Below are 18,434 nucleotides of genomic sequence, written 5' to 3'. Positions count from 1 at the left end.
GAACCGGGTCGCATTATTGGCCTGCGGGCAGATGGAGCTGCATGTGTTGGGCACAATGCGTTTGGATCATACCCACACCCGTAGTCCAGGTTCAGGACGTCCACGTAGTGCAGACGCACATCAAGATTGATGCTTTAAACGGGTAGCAGTGGCCGATCGAACATCATCCAGGGAAGAAATTTTGGCACATGTAGCACCTGATGGGTCACCGAGGAACATCGGGAACCGCCTGTTTACAGCAGGACTAAGATCACGCGTGTCTTTGAACAAGTACCGCCGGCCGCGGTGGTCTCGCGATTCTAGGCGCTCAGTCCGGAACCGCGTGACTGCTACGGTCGCAGGTTCGAATACTGCCTCGGGCATGGATGTGTGTGATGTCCTTAGGTTAGTTAGGTTTAAGTAGTTCTAAGTTCTAGGGGACTGATGACCTTAGAAGTTAAGTCTCATACTGCTCAGAGCCATTTGAACCAAGTACCACTGACATCACCACGTCGCCTTGTGTGGCTACTCAGGTGTCGGGAAAGAGTCGACTGGAGAGTGGTATGGCATTCTCCTGTCTTCAGCGATGAAGCAAGTTCTGTCTGTATGCGACGTACACGTGTACAGTGTGAACAGGGTGAGCGGCCTATTTCGGAGTGTATCCGCCCACCTCAGGCTTCATCGTGTGGCGGGCTATCAATTACAAGTCATGGTCACATTTGGTGTTTCTACAGGGTAAAATAACCAATTCCCGCTACATTATACAGGCCATTATCTACATGCGACTTCAGTTTCTTCTACAGGAATGTGTTATGCTTTTTTAGCATGACTACGCTGGTCTACGTACGGCTGTTGCCAGGCAACGTGCTCTTATGAGCCCTGCCGAGCAAAGTCACCAGATCTCTCACTATTTCAATACGTATGGGGCATGGTAAGGCAGGAAGTTACTCGTCTTCTAGAGCGTGCCAGAACCATTGTCGAATTGCAACAGAAGTTACAAGGTGCTTGGGATAATATATCGCAGGATGTCATTCACTGTCGTTTGCAAGCGGGAATACACGTTTGCGCCGCCGCCAATGGGGGTAAACTATGTGTTAATGGGAATGCTTGGGCACCCCTTACTGCGATATGTGCGTTTTACTTGGTCTGAATTTTTTGCCATATCTTCGTACAATACCAAACTACCTGACACATTACTTGTCAATGAAATAACCTTGTCGTTGCGAGTGTTGCATTTTTTTCGGCGTGTGTATGTCGGGCATCCGTTACGGAACCGAGCAACAGCGGTCTCTGAAAGTCATTGCCATATTAAGGAAATGTTGACGTTGCTCTGGATAGTGGTTGCTTTTCCACATGATCACGACTCCAAGCAACCTACTGTGACCAAAAGTGAGTATCAGTTGGAAAGTAATAGCAGGTGACTCAGTGGAAGACCTAAGAAGGACGGTAGGGTGTCTGCGCCCAGAAGACGTAAGAGACTAGAAGCACTCTTCCAACATACGGGCATGTGGACTCTGCTGATGTGAAGAAAACGGTCCATGACCATGAGGTGTGAGGTACCACGATAGCGTATCCACTTCAAACCAGAATTTTTCAGAGGATTCCGTCCCAACTCTGGCATAGTTATGTGATTGTACTGATCTATATAGTGCTAACGGAACATCTGATTTACTCGCAAGTGAGAGCGTTTTATTCTCTGCTGTGTCACGTCCAGGGCAGATAGGATTTTCAGGCCCTGGGTAAACGTTCCTAGTCCATCCCCCATTTTTTTATTTTAAGACTTAGTTGTTTGTATAAAGTCAGAAAATTGTAATGGAAAAAAGTATACAAAAAGTTCGATACTTTACAAAATTATAAATTCCTTCTAGCTTTCCTAGATGCAAACTTTTATAATACCGGTATAATCTCATGAGCGAGATGACTGATTCCATTGCGAATACAGCTAGTGCAACAAGTCGCCCTTGTCTCATTGTATTTCTCAAACAATTCTTAGCTGTTGCAAGAACGTTTTGTTTCGGTGACAGTAACAGGCGAAGTGCAGAAAGTCAGTAAGGCTATCACTGTATTTAGAAACATGCTATTAAAATTCCACTTATGAAGAGCATTGAGAATACGCAGAGGGGAGTGTCACATATCCATATTAGATGTATGAAGTTTTTTGAACGCAAAATTTCTAATTAACTTCTATGCTATACAGAGATGCCATGCCTTCTGTGTTCTCTGGTAGCGTACAATCGTCTAGGCTTATGTAGATCCACAAGAAACCAAACGTGTCCATCATGCTGTCTAAGGCAGCATACCTTATAGTTTAATTTCCTTCAACAATATCTAGAACAACATTTGAAACATTTCGTTTAAAATTGTCCTCTGGACTCGGCATTGAATCTATCCTTGTGTTTCATCTACAAAGCGTTTTCTATTGCCTTTCCGTTACTGTGTGCCGCGAATCGTTACGTTTAAGTCGGGTAGTATTCCAATATTTGCTGCTACCTTGTAACTTTCTGCGTAAGTACTATACCAAATATTTCTTAATTTATTTAATTTACATTAGACTCTTAATATTGACACTTTCAACATTTTTGTTACTTTCGGTGCTAGAAGCACAAACTTCGTATGTTTATTGCACTCACATTGTACCACAATGAAGACAACAAGATACATTGAATGATTTCAAATACTCCTGAATGCCCTTTAGTTCAATAGGTGCCTCTGCAGCCTAGTTAAAGTTAAATGCAAGCTCAACTACTCTTTGTAACCTGGTAAATATTTAGCAAGCAGATTCACAGCATTTATTCGTGCAGACCATTTCCTATTCGACAGGCTGTGAAGACAGGATCTTTACAGACTTTCAATTTTTGCCATTAGAATGGAAAAACTATTTATTTGAAACAATTTTTTAAAAATTGACTACATCCATGATACTCTCCGCAGTATGGATGCTGGAAAGACTTTAATTTTCACCGCAAGGTGAAGAAATTACCAATGGATTTTCTTTTAATATAGGCGCTTCAGCTTCCTGATAGTTGCCACTCATACAACTTTTATTTCTATAACCCTACCCACGCCAGACTGAAAGATGTAAGCATCAACGGTTCAGCTCATTGCAAACCAGCGATTGAATGACCAGTCTTCTGGTTATAGTCGTCTATGTCGTGAAAACGAGCTCTGATTCTGTATTGATTTCCTTCATCAACAGAATCGTAATGCAATATAAAAACGTTTTACTTTGTTTGCGCGTCATCGGAAGTTGCATCTACAGAAAAAAAGTATTTGTAGCGTTTTATCTGTGTTAAAATAGTTCGACTAATGAAGTCTCCAGCTATTTAAATGAATTCGTTGTGAAGACTGCGATAGATAATGAAACATGCAATTTTTTCCTTGTTGCGAGGCCTCAACTTTTCTTAAATGCTTTTCATAATTGGATCAAACTTCACCAAAAACTAAAAGGCGCCGAAAAAACAATCATTTCGACAATCTCCGACCAAGTCACTATCACATCTCAATGCTCAACTTCTTTGCAAGAGAAAAAGAATCCCTTAGATTAAGCGATGCAATATGCTTCGGTCCAATATTGCTCTCCTCTTACAATGTATCGATCTAAGAGATTTTCTATTGAACTACTATTCAGGGCATTTTATAATATGCGCCATTCTAAATAGGACGTTCTATGATCAGAGCTGTTCCAACGTTCACTCATTTTTTATTTTATCTTTTTGGGCGCACCGATAAATCCCAGCCATAGCCCAGAGTCATATTAGAAACATTTGTGCATCGCAAAAACAACTGGCAAGTAAAGCATCACAATACTTCCTTGCTTGCCAAACCAGTCTTTTTTTGAAATTTTCGCCGTTCTTTTAGATGAGCTGAAACACATCTGAAGCGAAAGAGTGATTACTTTTCAGTCCCATGACAATCTTTTCGGTGTTTGCTCATGTCCTCGCCTGACGGCTTCTGCTTCTTATATACTGCTGAAGACCTTTTTTCCACTCCACAGACTTATTCGAAATGTGTCTCATTCCTTGTCGACCTAACCATTAAAACATGTTCAGTTTCTGAAATGATTTCGTCAGTGGCGGCGGGTTATCATATGCTACTGCGCTACAGCCCACTGTAAATATCGCACTAAAGTTATGCCATTTCTCTTCTAAAGCGAGCCGGAAATTGCACTAAAATTACGGCATTTCTCTTCAAATGCGAGCCGGAAATCTCTCTAAAACTGCCATTTCTCTTCGAACGCATGCTGGTAAGCAAATAAAACGGACGAAAATGTGACAGCCAGCCGCACTACAATCAGCTCAGAGAAGCGGCGCAGCGATATTTGATATTGCGTTTAATATACTGAGCAAGAGTAGAGCATGAGGTATTTTTAAAAGCTCAGTGACACGACTAGACTGTGGGTGAGTGGCCTAAACAATAACGGGGTAATTTGTGGACCTGGTTTCGACTCCCGCCAATATTAATTTTTTATTCATTTCTTCTCCCTTACAATGTTAAACTATTAACTACAGAATTTAAAACTATCTATTCAGTTTATATATGTAAAAATAATATATTCGATTTACTTACGATTACCACACTTTTAAATCAAAAGGTTAGAGTCTAGATGGTAGTAAAACAAGCGACCATACAAGGAAATTTAGTATGCAGGTATTTTCTGTATGTGATCTGTAGGTGATATGCTAATGAGGCCCTTTTCCAGTAAGTCTTTGGGGGAGAAGGTGAGATTTAAAGAGTTAGGTACATGTCATTCAAATGTAAATTTACAACAGAGGGGCGTTGGATAAGGCTCTCCAATTTGGCTTCTGTAAAACTAAAAACTTAGAGATACTTACAAAACATTTTGAAAAGCTTCTTAATTGTTCAGAACCAATCCGTAACTTCGAATACTCTAACATCGATGAAAACCTAGAAGAATGTTTTCCCTCAACTGTCAAAGGAGTTCAAGAAGTTATTAAAACATAATAAAGCTTGAGGGGAAGACTGTATTACAGTAGAAATTTTGAAAGGATCTCTACTAAAAGTAAAAAAGAAGAGCTAACATTAATCGTGGAGAAAAATTGGAATATAGAAAAACTCCCAGGAGAGTGGAAGGTGGACTTGATGTATCCGGTGCATAAGAAAGACAATAAACAAAATGTAATACAACAGAAGAATTTCTTTGCAACCAGATGCATACAACATATTTTCCAAGACTGTACTAAACACAGTAGAAACGACACTGGCGAGTAATTTAGCAGAATATAAATGGGGTTTTAGGAATGGTAGTTCATATTCTGAACAAATATTGCATCTGGAGTCAATCATTTCTCACAGATTACTGAATTCAAAATATCAGTATTTTTCTTTGAAATTGCACATATCGTATGGCGCAAGCGCAGATTTTTTAAACATCTTGTTTTAACTCCAACATGGGCGAGTGGTCTAAAGCGTAGACTAGTAATTTGTGGACCTGGGTTCGATTCCCGCCGATAACATTTCTGTCCATTTTATTCCTCGCAATGATAAACTATTCGTTACAAAATTTAAATATGTTTAAACGGTTCAATTTATATATGTAAAATTGAAACACTCAACTTAGTTACGATTAGTACCATTGATAAGCCGAAAGGATATGGGCCACCATATTGTCGCACATTGGCATATTTTGTGTGAGCCACCACTGCATTTTGTCACTGTCACTGTCGCTAATACTGTCAAGTTCACTGTCTCGTCTCTGCACAGCCGATACTGCAGATACTTTCTTGTATATCAAGATCAGCAAAATTTTGAAAAATGGCGCAGATTTTTCACGAGAGTGTCGTTCTTAAATACCTGCACCATAACAATTACATATTTGCTGCAAAATGACATTACAAAATCAAGGAGAGAGAATTTAAATGTTTAGTTAACAATGAAAGAGGAAAAAATTATAACTATCGACAGATGGGATTCAGTTTTCTGTGCATCAAGGAACAGTTTGTGCTAAATTTGCAGACATGGAGCATGTGAAGAAATTAGTGGTACCAATATAAAATTCCTGAAATCACACACATTGTGACATTTTCTGTTGCAACAGTTTGTAATAGAACTGAACAAAGAGAGTAAAGATTTCATACATTACTGAAAAGTACATTGTTTAAGTCAGGGGGCATCCCTGTACCGATTATTCGATTTAAAACACGCTATTGTTGAATTTATGATCGAATATTAGAATATCCTAAATGGATTTCATACTTTGCATTTTAAGCCGACTTGACTGCAAACTGCCCGAAGTCAGACACCACACGTAACGTCTTTCTGTTTTGATGAGGATGCTTTTAAAAGTGGGAGACATTTTGACAAAGACAGGCGAGTTCCCTAAACTCACTGTCTTTAAAGAAGAAGAATTAAGGTTTGAAGAATTAATTTTAGCCTTGAAAGAATTACACAGAAAATTTTATAAAGGTTTTGAGGACAGTGTCACCGTTTTCGAGCTGTTTTTAAGATCATTTGCCGTTTCAGCTGAAAGCTCCCCTGTACATGTGGAGATGTAACTGACTGATTTGCATGGTAATACCAATTTTAATTACAAATCTTTTTACGTTCAAACCGTACAGGGCGTCTACATTGCTTTCCTTGGGTAGAATTTCCAAGTCTCCATAATGAGGCTGCTAAAGAGCTGCATTATTTCGATCGACATATTTGCGTGGATTACTTTTTCTCTGTTATGAAACTAAGTAATTCACGATTACGAAGGAACATGAGTGTGAAACTCTGAAAATGTCTGCATCTTCTGTATGTGGATAGGTTATGTAAGATAAAAATTATGTCTTCAGTGTGCCAAAAATAATTGAATACTACTCATAATTTGTTTTGTTTGTGATCTATGTTGCTCAGAAATGTAAAATATAAAACCAATTTGTATGCAGTGCAACGGCACTGCTATTTAGATGTGGCCAGTTTCCAGTCTTCCAGTCTTCCCTGTCCTCACTGTCAGATTACCTGGCGTGGCGATGGGGGGAATGTGCAGCGAGGCTGAACACTTTGGGGTTCGTGCCCAGTCATAGCCCGCGAGCCGAAATCTATGTCACTCTGAATTCTATCACATGAAACTTGTCAAAACGAGCGCTTCAGCTTAGTTTGCAACACCAGATCTTAACGAGGTGCTCGAAGTTTAAGATTCGTACGTAACACGTAACATACACGCTTGATATGGCTAGAAATAAACTTATTTGATGATTAAAGTATTATCCCTACTTACATTAGCTTTTTATAGTTGCATAAAATCTGGCATCAGTTGATGGAAATTAAAATACGTTCATAAATATTACAAATCTTCCATGGATGTAATAATAATATTTGTGGCTCTACAATGTCTGAAGTACCGGCCATGACTTGTATGCAGGACGTGGTATTTTGTATTAATTTATCCACTAACGATACATGTATGTGTTTTTTTAAAACAATCAAGCAGGTGCAGTGATCTCTTCCAGTGCTCACGTTTCGTTCAAAATAACAGATGCAGATTTGAAAACCTGCATTTGAATTTTATTTAGTAATGGACACAGGCTAGCAAACCCCCTTCAGGTGCCTGTGCACCTGCTTGTCCCCCCTCCCCCTTCCCCCAACGCCACTCTAGGTCACATTGGAATTTTTGATCGCCTATTCGAAAATTAGTGCATTCTCTAGCAGTTGAAATAGAACTTTGGTGTGTTATAATTGTTATTTCTTGCAAAGTGTTTGACAGTGATATGTACAAAATGAACTGCTGCACTGTTGTAACCCAATATGCTCTACAGAGTGTCGACATGTTGCCTTGGGCTGCTCGATCACCAGATCAGTCTTCAATCGAGCACATAGGGGAAATCATTGAACGACAACTGCAGCGTCATCCACAACCAGTATTTAGCGTCTCTCTATTTACCGAACAAATGCAACAGGCATGGAAGTCCATTCCACAAACTGACATCCGGCACCTGTACAACATAATGCATGTACGGTTGCGTGTTTGGAGGAGGAGGAGGAGGAGGAGGAGATTAGTGTTTAACGTCCCGTCGACAACGAGGTCATTAGAGACGCAGGGCAAGCTCGGGTGAGGGGAGGATGGAGAAGGAAATCGGCCGTGCCCTTTCAAAGGAACTATCCCGGCATTTGCCTGAAGCGATTTAGAGAAATCACGTAAAACCTAAATCAGGATTGCCGGAGACGGGATTGAACCGTCGTCCTCCCGAATGCGAGTCCAGTGTACTAACCACTGCGCCACCTCGCTCGGTGCGTGTTTGCATTCATCATTTTGTCGGTTACAGTGGTTATTAATGTACCAGCATTTCACATTTGCAATGGCTTATCCTGCGCTTACATTAACGTGTGATCTTGCAATTTTAATCACTTAATATCACCTACACAAATGTATTCCTGGATTTTCATTTCTCTTCATTAATTATTTTTTGATGTTGCAATTTTTTTTCTATCAGCGTGATAAATTGCACTTGGATTTTATTTTATGTTAATATTAGCTGGGGTTGGGATATTAATTTAATTACACTTTCCTATTAGTATTTGAGAAATACCAAATGTGGAAGTAAAAGCATAAAAAATAGTAATTTCTCGTTTTATACCATGCAGTTTTTCAACACGCAGTTCTTCTGTTACTACGTGCTAGCCACTTTGATTGTTAGCATTGCTGCAGCTGTCAAAAGGTTCCATTATTTAGTTCCATAGAGTTTCGCGACTGTTTGTCGTACGTTGTGGTGTAACCGTATTATGAAATGTGAGCGTGTATGCTTCATGTAAATGCCAGTACTGCGTACAAGTGTGCAGGAAAAGTAAACATTGACCAATCAAATATTTGACTTTTTCTATTAATGCTTTAGAATTTGTCATTCACGGTTCTTGATTTCAGTGTTTACTCACTGAACTGAAACATGGAGTACTTGTTCGCTTTCGTTTCCTTTTTCGTAAGTTTTAATTAAATTTGCGGCAGACGTTTGCCTCCAGTTGGATGGAACAGTCAGCTGGAGCAAATCTCCTTTTCAAAAACTTTACAGAAGAAAATTTTTAAAGTCTGAGACCATGTATGTGAAACAAGAATGAAGTAGCTGGCTTGTCGCCTTCATAATTTTTGAAAATATGTAACACATCTTCGTGTTTTCTCCTGTATTAGAAATTCTTGAGATACTTAACATCATAAAACAACAACAGAACTGGAAAATTTCAAAGAAGGCAGTGACCCGAAAAAGTAAAGAAATCGTGGACAGTGTTCTGTCACACTGTCTGCAAGGCATTGTGAGCGAAAAATCATGCAAGTACAATTTTTTTAATACATAATTACTTCAACAAATTCAAGGAACAGAAAAAACAAAAATATTATAGTTACAAACGGTGTTTGCGTGCTTTGTGATTAGCTTCTTAGAATTTAGGCTGTGGTCTATGGCATATTTTTCTCCTAATCCTTTCATGCACTACTGTAAAAGAAAAGCATAGGTGGTGCACAACTGCTTTTGTGGAGTTTAGATGACTGGGTTTGTGCTAGACTTAGGGAAATACTTGCTGCAGTATACCCTAGGGATGGATACTGACTCATGATCCCCAAACTATTTTTGAAGTATGGGTTGTGTTATTTGGTTTTGTTTTGTTTCTATATTAATTTTTGTTTCAGTTAGAAGTTGCGAATATGTGTGGGCAGCATATAGTTCTTGTTAGACTGAGACCCTAATTTTTGCTGGCATTCTATATTATCTGCACCATGTAAATTTGTATGTATGTAAATGTTAGAATTGTATATTTTCTGTTGTATTTATGCAATGCGCAGAGAGATTAATATCTGTGTAAAATCAGTCGAAAAAAAGTTAGAGCAGTAAAAAAAAAACAGCGAAATTTTCTGGACATCGAATGTATAAAAATGAAGATTTGAATGACTCAAAGACTAACAGGAAAAAAGGGGTATAGAAGTGGAGTGAGGAACTTGTGAATCCAAATTCTTAAAGCTGTTGATAGTCTGCAAGCGAAGGAATATAGAGGGGTGATGTGTAAGCTATAAGTGAGGGAGAATGTGGGTCTTTTAGTAATTACACTGTAGAGTGACTGATTTTTAAACAATACTTTAGTGAGGGCACTGAACACATAATTGTTTCATATGTCTTTTCTGTTCAGTAAACGAACGCACTGACGTCTTCTTTGGGCAGTAAAAACTTTAATCCTGTTAAAGAGCTAAAGCTTTATATAGCTACAAAGAAGCCAACAATCCTATATGGATTGACGTCCTGGGGTGGGGTACAACCTGTGGCCCCAAATTAAAAACTTACAGTGCCTACAGAACAAATGGCTGGAACCCACAAATGGACTAGCACTAGATACCTCCATGAAGGACTAGGAGAGCAGTATCTTGCCAAAAACATTACTGAACACGCAAAACAATTTTCAAAAACATACATCTGCTTCTGCATCTATACTACGCCAGTGGTGGAGGGTTCTTTGTGTGGTGGTGTCACTTCTCCTTTTTTCTGTTCCAGTCGTGAATGTTTCGCGGGAGAACAACTGTTGTTAAGCCACTGTGTGAGCTGGACTCTAATTTTATCTTCATGTAGGAGTAAGCTATATATTCGTTGCTTCTTAAAGAAAGGTTCGTTCTCAGAACATTAACATTAAACCACACCGTGATTCAGTGCTACTGGAGTTCGCTGTTCATCTTCGTGATGCTCTTGAGGTTAGTAAATGAACCTGTCACAAAAGGCGCTGCTCTTCTCTATTTTCTCTATCTATCCTATCTGGTATGGAACCAAGATTGACGAGTTGTGTTGAAATATTTCTCAAACGATTGTTTTGTAAGCTACCCCTTTTGTGGGTGCATTGCACTTACTAAGGAGTCTTCCAGGAATCTCAGTCTGGCACCTGCTTTAACTGCAATTAGTTTAATGTTGTCGTTGCGCTTTAAGTCGGTCTATATGCATACTCTGACAAAGGTTATGGATGTGATAGCTTCCAGTCACTGTCCTGCAATCACATAATCTGTTTCTATATAATGCAGAGTGTATTTGATGTCTGTGTGTGTATCTGAGATCTCCTCCAAAACTCTGGGATTGATTTCAACTAAATTTAGCACAGAAACAGCAAGACCTGCGAGTATTAGTGGTTTTATAACTTCCTAACTCCAATAAATGTAAAGAAATGGTCAAAATCGTGTTTCTTCTAGCCTACCTACTAGGAAACACATGTTGTGTGCGAACAGTATCAGCCTGTCAAAAAATTAACCTGCTTTGACGGGCAGTCTACATGTCAAGGGCAAGAAACAGGTTTCCGGGCCCCAGTATGTAGTCTACTCTGCATGACAGGCGTGATGCGTTCGAGCAGTAGCGGCCTGCTTTATCAACCAGCTTTGCATGGTGGCGTGTACGTCAGAGACAAACAAATGAGTTTCAATACATGTAGCGAGAGAACGTTAATACGGAGAAAAACCCGACACAGTGACATAGTCGGTTTTGGTCTTGGACATTCGGGATGACAGCAGAGTGCGGACACAGGCAGCCCACTCACCAGCGGCGAGCCCTTTGATCTTGGCGGGCGTGAGCGACAGCCGTGACAGCAGCGGCTTGGCTAGCCCGCTCTTGGTGGCCTCTGCGAGGTCCGCATTGTTGGCGTCGAGCACGCGCTGCTGCTTGCTCATCAGCAGATCCGCCAGGCTCGTGATGGCTGCCGCGCGATCTTCCGGCGCCAGCGCCTGCAGCTGCCGGCTGCCCACTCTCGCTAGAAAACAAGAAAAAAAATTAGCTGCTCTTGTGCCTTACTTTCCTATAGTTTAAGTGCACATAGGTAGGTAGGCGCTAGACCTTAAAGTTATGAGACCACAACGAAGCTGCACTTGTTTCAGCAGTTATATTATTATTTTCGATTATTCCCATTCAAAGAGAGCGTTTGAACTTGAATTACTTTATGATGATTGTTTATGTTTTTTCTGAGCCCAAATTTTCTTCATGTGTTCACTGTGTTGTTTCTTTCGCTCCGCTTCCATTTGCATCCTGGTCTCTTCTGTGTTGTGGTGTCAAATTTATGTTTTTTGATGATGTTCATGAATTCAGTTCTATTTTCTGCGTCGTTTACTGTTATGTGTGTTTGTCTGAGGTCCTCTTCAACTTCTTTTATCCATTTTGATTTTTCTCTGCCTGAGTTGATGACTTTGAAATTCTGTTTTCATTCATCCTGTGGATATGTCCATAGAACTTCTTCTTCTTTTCCTTATTGTATCCGTAATCTTGTCTGTGTATTTATATAATTCTGATGTTGGTCTCTTCTTCTAGATTCCTTGCTCTTGTATTGGGGCAAAAATTTTCCTGAGAATTTTCCTTTCTTGTTTCTCTATTTCTTTGATTTTAGTTTGCCCACCTATTTGTGTTGTTTCAGATGCATACAGTGCCTCCGGAAGCACGTCAGTGTTGTAGTGCCTCAATTTTGGATATGAACTTTTGGTATAATAGTTCCACGTGAGTTTATATGCTTTCTGTAGTTTTTTTATTATTTCGTCATTGGCCTTTAGGTTGATACCTGATGGCTGGATGATTTCTCCCAGGTATATATATATATACTTTTAAAATGCCTAGACCGCAACTTTGTCATAGAAGTAAAGCTTGATGATTAGTTTCGGATGCTTTCAAACTTATCTTCAGATCTGTAAACAGGAAGAGGAGAAAATAGCCTAAGAAAATATTATACAGTATAGTAGAGTATGAAGGATGTTTAACAGCTGAACAAAGTATGTAATTCGAACAAATTCCAACAGTAAAATAATAAACTCACTTAACAGTGTTTGTATAGGAAATATGTTGCTGCATTTAACATGACCTACCACTCTAACCATCAACACGAGGTGAATGTGCATTGTAAAAAATCACCATTAGCAACAATCATGCAATAACAAGCATTCCTATTATGGACCAGCAAGACTAGGACAGCATGTAGTTAAAATCGTCATCGCCAAACTTGGCAAAAAAATATGAGACAAAAGACCTTAAAAAGCTCATACCAATTCCAAGCGATTTTAAAACATAAAAATAACAAGGGAATGAAGTTAGAATTACGAGAAACAGCAGCTGTCTTATACAGTTAACTGGCGATGTCCCCTATGTATGATAAAAATACATGTGCATTATTCAACATGTGATATCGTGTACGGTACCTTATCACAAGTATTCAAATGTGCTCTATGATAAGACAATAAACACAACAAACGCTGGAAATATTGACGTTTGTACCTTCAGTAGTCATTCTTGTCTGCTGTCAAACGGTACACATGCAAATTCAGCTACAAGTGGTCACAGTACACTTGGGTCAGAAAGGGTAAGAGACGACCTTAGACGAGAGAACAGTCACCTTGCGTACGCCTGAATAACATGAAACACTTAAAGAAGTCTGAGGAACTGTACACAGAAATCAGTTCAATGTGTGGATCGTCACCCAACGCTGTAAAATGAGGAATAGGGTAATGAATCAGCTAAGATAGGTTTCTCTCGAAAACTTCTAGAGATAGAAGACAAGTGCTGGAAATGGTGAAGCAAAATACCAGAATAACAGCAACAGAAATTAGAGCACATCTGGAAAACTATTTTGGGAAGGCGGTTCATGGAAGAACAGTTCGTAGGACTCTGAACAGTATTGGGTACAGTTCAAGAACACCAAGAAGAAAAACGGATGTAACTAAAGTAAACAGGTTCAAGCATTTATCATTCGCCAATGAGTATGTAACGAAGAAAAGTAAGTTCAGAAAACTCGTGTAATGGTCAGATGTAAGCAAATACAATGTATACCGAAGTGCTGGTCGATTAAAGGTGTTAAGCCAGTAGAATACTGAGTGATAACGAAAAAGGTATGGACGCTACAGTCAAACATGTGGGAGACAGCGCGACGGTATGGGGGAGAGTTTACCACCAAGTGGTGTGGATGAATTAGCTTTTACTGATGGCAACATGAGTCAGTATGTTTAAAAAAATATACTACAAGAACATTTGCACAAGAGAGCGCAAAAACTGAAACATGGCCATAACTATTATTTTCAACAAGACGGCGGTCCTAAGCATGCCTGAGAATTTGCTGGGCTGTTGATTATCTACAACACACCAAGCACACTCAAAACACAACCACAGTCGCCTGACCTGAACCCGATCACGAATATCGGACATGAATTGGAAATTAGGATCAGGAAACACCAAACTGAAAGACATCATTCTGCAAGAATGGAATAATATCGATTCGGACGCAACAAGCCCATACCTTCAATGTCAAGGCATTTGGCAACAGTTACTCATGGGAAAGCGTGATAACCAAGTAGAAAATTTATTTTTATTTAGTGTTATTACATATCCCTCTCCCAATATGGGCTGCGGGTGGGCTGTCGGCGGTATATTATTCTGCTCTTCTTGTAAGCGAATTAAAAACAAATCTGGCTCTGTTTTTTTTCTATTTTAAATTAAAAATCAAATACAGACAGCGAAAAAACGAAAATACAAATATTTGAAAAACACACCGCAGAAAGATGAAATTCCACTCATAAAAAACACTGAAGCACTGCACTATTCACTTAAAATCTGACGTGCTGCACTGAGTGAGAAGTATTGTCAGAGGCTGTTCTATGCGGCTGAAGGGATGTGGGTAAAACGATAGGGGTCTGTTACATATGAGTTGAGTAGGACAGTAAAAAAATACAGTCTGTGGGAAAAAGGGAGGTTGAGGAGTAGTGTGGTGAATGGGTAGGGTACTGATTACAAGAGTAAAGGGATGGGGATGGATGGAGAGGGCAAAGGAGATGTGGAGTTGGATAGGTGGGAAGGAAGGATAAATGTCGGGGCGGAAGTTGGTTGAAGCTGCGTTGGGATAGGATACGAAGTGTGTGTAGATTCGGGGACGGTGGGATGTGTTTGTGAAGGCGCGGCAGCATACCAGGGTCGGCGATCAGATGCGAGGCAATGGGCTTTTTCGAATTCACTAAGTACTAGAAGTCTGTGATTTGTTTATTTGAATACTTACGTCATACTGTTGGGAGGACATTTTTCAATTTACCTTACGAAAATGTACTTATGTTTAATTTAAGTCAATACATGTCGCTTTAAAGGTGAAATGTGTATTTTTTGAAAGTTAAGTGGTCTCTTTTAGTAGCATATGACTGATATTTGAATACTTCTGAGCGCAGAATACCCCGTCAGTATGGAGCCACAAGAGTAAACCGATATGCTGGCAGGAGACCGCTGGCAGGAGACTACTAGCTTGCAGCCCACAGTGGACTAAGTGATGTGATCAACAGTGGTTTGAAGCACTGGTCAACTGGATGTGGAAGCGTTCTGAGCACATCTTGTTCAGTCCCAGTTAATCGCGGGAGGAACAGGATGTGGTAAGCACGTTTAATGGACATTTGTTTCCGGAATCCGTTCGCTCTGGGAAGCAGACCTATAGAGACTCGGCTTGGCAAGATCGAGTGCTTTCTTGCTTCAGCTAGTGTAGACAACGGTCGATGAAGACATTGTTTTAGCCGTCTGGCGTTCAAGTCATTATATGACAGTGTGGGTCTAAAACGTTTGTAGTTCGATGGCCAAGAACAAAATCTCTGTCATTGCCAATAGTCCTTTCCAAGATTTGTTTTACGACGCAGAATATTCCCATGCTTATCAAGAACTTAATCTTGAAAAGAAAGATACGGCGAGCTTATCTCTTGAAGTGTTTATGCAATAAATATACATTGGCAGCGCCGGCAATTGATACTTGACAAATCTCTTTAAAAGTGTAAATACAAGTCTAGATAACGAAGCGAAGATACGTTTAAATCACTTGAAAGCGTAAATGACATAATTTTAGGTAACGGCATTGCACTATAATTTGTGCTCCAGGACGTACTGCTACATGTCCACCTTCATAGAAATGAAATGGGAGGAGAAAATGTTCACAGATATAGCTCATGTCACAGATTTATCACAGATGTTCACAGATGTATCTCACGCCCATGTTAAACATGGAATGCGTGTGCCTCATCCATGCACGAAAGCATTCGTTTGGAAGCTCCTCTAGAATGCAAATGCTGAGAGCATTGGTCTAGCAATCTGCAAGAGCAATGTTCAAAACCCTTTCTAGACATTCATATTTAGATGGTTTCTTTCAAAAACACACGATCACATTTTTTAACTCCACTCTTGCACATTTCGTTCGGTGTAGCACTAATACTGATGCTGAGTCAAACTGTATCTATCTTCCTCGGATCTTTCCAGTGGTGTGAAGAAGATGACCCGCATCAGCAACTAAATAAACAATTCAATAAGAGAAGAACTGATGTATACTACAAGATGCTGACATACACGAATTATGTCTCCTATCTTCCTTACCGCTTTTGTCCCTGACTTCCTCTTCCTCGCTTTCCTCCGCCCCCCCCCCCCCTCTCTCTCTCACTCACACACACACACACACACACACACACACACACACACACACATACACACACACACACAATTTTACGTTAGCATGTACATACAGCGTACATTTATTTATAGCTTATTTTTAAGGGAACTAAGATTCACATGACGATTTGGACATAAAATAGACTAAATTCCCCTTTACAACATTTTCATATCGAATGTTCTACGAAAAAGCAGTTTCACTGAGATAACATACATAAACACAGTTTAAAATGCCTCGCGCTTCCCAGAATCGCTGCGATCTGCTATTTGTTGAAACTAAATGCACGTGTGGTGCAATGGGTCACAGGTGGAAAGACTAAGCCTCGTAAAACGGCATTTTTTTATTAGAATGAACTAGAATATGCCTTATTGTTTCTTTGGTTCGTTTCAGCAAAATCTAGTCCTATCTTCGTAATCAGGTTGTACTTTCCACTAAATTAGGTACATTTTGTTTTGTAAGGACGACTATAAAAGCCATGTGATGTAGCGCTTAATAACGTAACACATTCGAAGGTAACAACTTTCCAATGGCTATGACTACGGATAAGTGTTAGACAGCAACTGAATTAGTGGAAGATATGAGCATCTCAGAGAGGAACTAGACTACAGCGCTTTCTATGGTGCAGACTTGAGGAAAAGCTTTGTCACTGCGGTTTTCTCGCCAGACTGAAACGTTTAGTTCTACGTTTGATACGTTTTACCCATTTACCCCCAAATGGGCTGGGCTCCACTATTTCTGTGTGTATTGAAGGTTAAGCGCGCACGTGCGAGACAGAAACAAAGAGAGAGAGAGAGAGAGAGAGAGAAGAGAGAGAGAGAGAGACCTGGTGACAAAATGAAAATTAAATTATAGGAATGTTTCTTATATGAGAAAGAGAAACAAAAGTTTAGCCATTCGATTTTGGTCTCCCTAGATCTGTAGTGATGGTTCTTGTTTCTGTTATCCGTACACTGATTTCAAGAGAGCATCGCCACCATTTTAACGTTGTGCCCCGTTCAGTCCAGTATTGAGAATCAACAGCATACGCTTCCTGGTCCTCAGTGATCAGGACTCCTCTCTATTCCATCGTAATGTCGATCCGTGATCCATTCCAAATCTTTCAACGCAGCCCCGATATCTTCCATTTCGAGATAATGACGTATTTATACTAACTTGAACCTAGATCTCTAACAATGATGGTACTCCATACCTTTCACTGCAAACGACTTCTCTCGAAGTTCATACCATTTTGCTTGTCTTTCACAACTGTTGGCAGTTCCAGCAAACTACATAAGAATTAACTTGGTTTGAAAGTAAGCACTTCATTTAACAATAGAGATACAATCATTCTCTTATTTACCAACATTAAAGTATGTGTTTTATCCACATTTTCAGAACTTCTATATCCGATATTAATTTTTTTTTAAATTTTATCTTTGATCATTACCAGTTCACCTATTGCCATTTCTATGGGGTGAAGATGGAAGGGATGTGGAGATTTAACAGAAGTGAGAAAGTAAGAGAGCTGTACAGGGAATGGACACTAATCTACATAATTTTCTTGCAAGAGTAGTCCCCTATATCGCCTGATAGACCCCGTGGAAACCATTAGACTTCAAAATCAGGTTGGTAGTAGGTGCACGCTATGCTATGCTTGGATTGATGCATTGGACAGCTTTGAGAAATATGTTGTCGAGAGGGGAAACTATTTCGATAATTGATTACCACATTTAGTGCAGAGCACTGTATGGTAGTGAATCATGGACAGTGGCTAAATCGGAACAGAAGGGAATAGAAGTGTCTGAGGTATTGTGCTACAAAAGAATGTTGAAAATTGGGTGGAAGGATAAAATAAGGAATAAGGAGATTCTCCGCAGAGTCGGCGAAGAAAGGAACATATGGAAAACACTGACAAGATGAAGGGACAGAATGATAGGACATATGTTAAGACGTCAAGGAATAGCTTCCATGGTACTAGAGGGTAAAAACAGTATGGGAAGACAGAGACTGGAACATATACAACAAATAATTGAGGACATGGGTTGCAAGTGACACTCTGAGATGATGAAGTTAGAGCAGGATAGGAATTC

The 18,434-nt window shown here is 39.8% G+C and overlaps 1 protein-coding gene across 1 annotated transcript in view; it reads right to left on the bottom strand.

Moving 5' to 3' along the window:
- The window catches only part of LOC126413343 (delta-1-pyrroline-5-carboxylate synthase), a 204,982-nt gene that overhangs the window by 68,858 nt on the left and 117,690 nt on the right, over nt 1-18,434 (bottom strand). The window contains exon 8 of the mRNA XM_050083259.1: nt 11,470-11,679. Coding sequence (XP_049939216.1) covers nt 11,470-11,679 — 210 coding nt within the window. The remainder of the gene's footprint in view (nt 1-11,469; nt 11,680-18,434) is intronic.

This window comes from Schistocerca serialis, chromosome 1, assembly GCF_023864345.2.
Source record: "Schistocerca serialis cubense isolate TAMUIC-IGC-003099 chromosome 1, iqSchSeri2.2, whole genome shotgun sequence".
NCBI classification, from domain to species: Eukaryota; Metazoa; Arthropoda; class Insecta; order Orthoptera; family Acrididae; genus Schistocerca; species Schistocerca serialis.
The sequence above is the reverse complement of the archived record's forward strand: the minus strand, read 5'-3'. Positions and strand labels throughout refer to the sequence as shown.